Below are 2,473 nucleotides of genomic sequence, written 5' to 3' on the forward strand. Positions count from 1 at the left end.
TATATATATATATATATATATATATATATATATATATATATATATATATATACGAAGAAAAATAAGTAAATTATGTTTCTTTTCATTCTTTTTCGCAGGAAAACAGCATGGTGAAAGATGAGTTAGACGTGTGTGTGTGTGTGGAAGCAGGATAGTGCGAACGTTGCATAAATTAATTAACTGTCTTATCTTTCCGTTTGGTAGCCTCGCGGCATTGATGCCGAGCTTATTTCTCGGCTTATTATTCTCCATCCCCGATTTTCATCGGCTTCACGGCCATCGTTTCCTGCGAAATATGTCTTCTAATTGGTAACTGCGAGATCGAATCGGCCGAATCCGGATGCGTACGTCGTTTCTCTCGTCATTAAGGCTTCATTAATAATGACTCGCGCGCAAACAACCAATAATATGCGATGAATCGAAAGTAGTACAATTCGCCGTATCTTTCCGACGAGTTTGACAAGTCAGGCGTTTTGGGATATTTCAAATGAGAAAGAGAAAGAGACAGAGAGGCAGAGTGGGCCGATAATTAATTGATCGAGCGTCGACTTTTTTGTCAGATTCTTATCGTGTTCATGATGTTTGAGATCGCGAGACGTTCTGCCCGAAACCCTTCATGAGATGCATGTGTGTATGCCTTCAAGTGACTTCGCCTAACGAAGCGTTCCGTACGCACGGGAAAGCACGCTCGCGTAACACCAGTTAATTAATGAATTACTTAATGTTACCACCTGGCGGAAGATGATGCGTGCAGATATGGTTCACTCGCTGTCATTGTTACGCGATACACCGTGGGAACATGACGATATAAATAATAATTTTGTGCTTTAAATCGTGCGCCTCGCGCCGCTCTCTCGCGGATCTGAAGTATTTTGCGAAACGCACCCCCCCACTACAGGGCCAACATTCTGTCCCTGTGTTGCGCGATCAATCCGAGCTTGGTCGTCCGAGGACGCAACTTTTCGCGGGAATCTCGGGCTCTCTCGTGGATTTTCGGCGTTATTCGCGAACTATGGCTATTCGCGATGTAGATCGAAGGGAGATCGACAAGGATTTTCAGACTCACCGCCATCGTTTGATAGAGCAATACCGTGGCGAAGAGCAAGACTGCGCAGAGTATCTGGTATCTCGAAATCATCTAAAAAAACATTCAAAGAACTTTAAAGCACTCGCTGACGGGACGGGTCGTTGAACGAGGGGCGACGTGTTTTCTCTCGGTGTCTTTTTTTCGCTTTTCGTGTTATACGTGACGGGAGATGTTCGAATCGCGGTCTTCTCGCGAACACTTCGACTGTCTCTCTTCCCGGTGAGATCGTCTTTTTGGCAGAAGGGGACCGAGACACGTTTCAGGTGGGACGCGACGAGACTCTGCAGGGACTTTGGGTTACCTTCTGCCTACCTTTCCGGGAAAATATAGTCGCCCTTAGTCGCCCGCAGTATCGTGCCGCCTAGGTGATCATTTATCCTCTCGTGTTTGCCGTCTCTCTAGCTCGCCGCGCACCGCGCACTTACGGATGCCCTGACACTCGGCTCGTTTCGCTCCTCGGTTCTGGCTCTAGGACGACGCTACTTCCAAAGTTCTTTCTCGTAGGATCGCACCACGAGGTGGTGGTATATATATGGCTTTAGACATCGACCGGGGCAGAAAGGGGGGACTCTTGAGAGTCTCTCTTTCTAGGGGCTCCCACATCGGACGAACGGAGAAAGAGAAGATCCCAGAGCGACGGAGGTGGGATGTTCTCCTCCGCGGTGCCGCAGATTCTTCTCTTACGCAATCGTCTCGTGGTCTAACACCCGTGAAAATATTCGTAACCATCGTACTTGAACCATTGCGGCGGCTTCGCGCCTTCTCTCTCCCTCTTCCCCCCTCCCTCTCTCTCTCTCTCTCTCTCTCTCTCTCTCTCTTTCTCTCTGTCTGTCTGTCTGCCCGTCTTCTCCGGAACGAGAGGAAAGCCCGTTTCGCTCTTTCTCTTTCACGCGTCTGAGTTTTTCCGCGTGGGAGCGACCGGCTGGATTTCCGTTTCCGTTTCAGCTTTTCTGTCGCATGCAAAAGAAGGAAAGAAAGAAGGAAACTGATCGCTACTTGCCGAAGGTTCGCGTTAATCGCTTGTCGCATTTAAGCGCAGGCTCACACGCGACACGTAATCGAGCGAGCGAGATCGAGTCTCTTTCCCTTGGGAAATTTATGCTTCATTATTCCGGCTGTCATTGCAATTGCAGAGGATCGGCAGAAGAAGAGATGCTGCGCGGTTACGCAAGGGAATATATGTACGTATCTAGAGATAACGCGAATTAAATTCGCGTCGCGATCGGATTTGCAATTTAACGCATCACCGATTGAAGTGCGGTGAGAAAGCACGTTTTCTCGTTTCAATAGAGTCGCAGGCGATGAATTCAGAGCGACCAGAGAAAACGAACCTGCTCTCTCTCTCTCTCTCTCTCTCTCTCTCTCTCTCTCTCTCTCTCTCTCTCT

The 2,473-nt window shown here is 48.3% G+C and overlaps 2 protein-coding genes across 3 annotated transcripts in view; one reads left to right on the forward strand and one right to left on the reverse strand.

Annotated features, from left to right (window-relative positions):
* LOC116849975 overlaps nucleotides 1–2,473 on the forward strand; it is a 41,886-nt gene that overhangs the window by 24,662 nt on the left and 14,751 nt on the right. The window lies entirely within an intron of this gene.
* The window catches only part of LOC116849976 (U-scoloptoxin(01)-Cw1a), a 17,598-nt gene that overhangs the window by 9,148 nt on the left and 5,977 nt on the right, over nucleotides 1–2,473 (reverse strand). Inside the window, exons 2-3 of one of the 2 annotated variants that reach the window (XM_032827710.1) lie at nucleotides 1,389–2,037; nucleotides 1,067–1,138 (exon numbers count right to left, since the gene is read on the reverse strand). In XM_032827710.1, the coding sequence (XP_032683601.1) occupies nucleotides 1,067–1,138 (72 nt within the window). In that variant the 5' untranslated portion in view covers nucleotides 1,389–2,037. The remainder of the gene's footprint in view (nucleotides 1–1,066; nucleotides 1,139–1,388; nucleotides 2,038–2,473) is intronic. The other variant, XM_032827709.1, reaches the window with a different exon arrangement.

The sequence above is a fragment of the Odontomachus brunneus genome, unplaced genomic scaffold (genome assembly GCF_010583005.1).
Source record: "Odontomachus brunneus isolate Ranch 3 - 2012 unplaced genomic scaffold, Obru_v1 Obru_scaffold_130, whole genome shotgun sequence".
Classification (NCBI taxonomy): Eukaryota; Metazoa; Arthropoda; class Insecta; order Hymenoptera; family Formicidae; genus Odontomachus; species Odontomachus brunneus.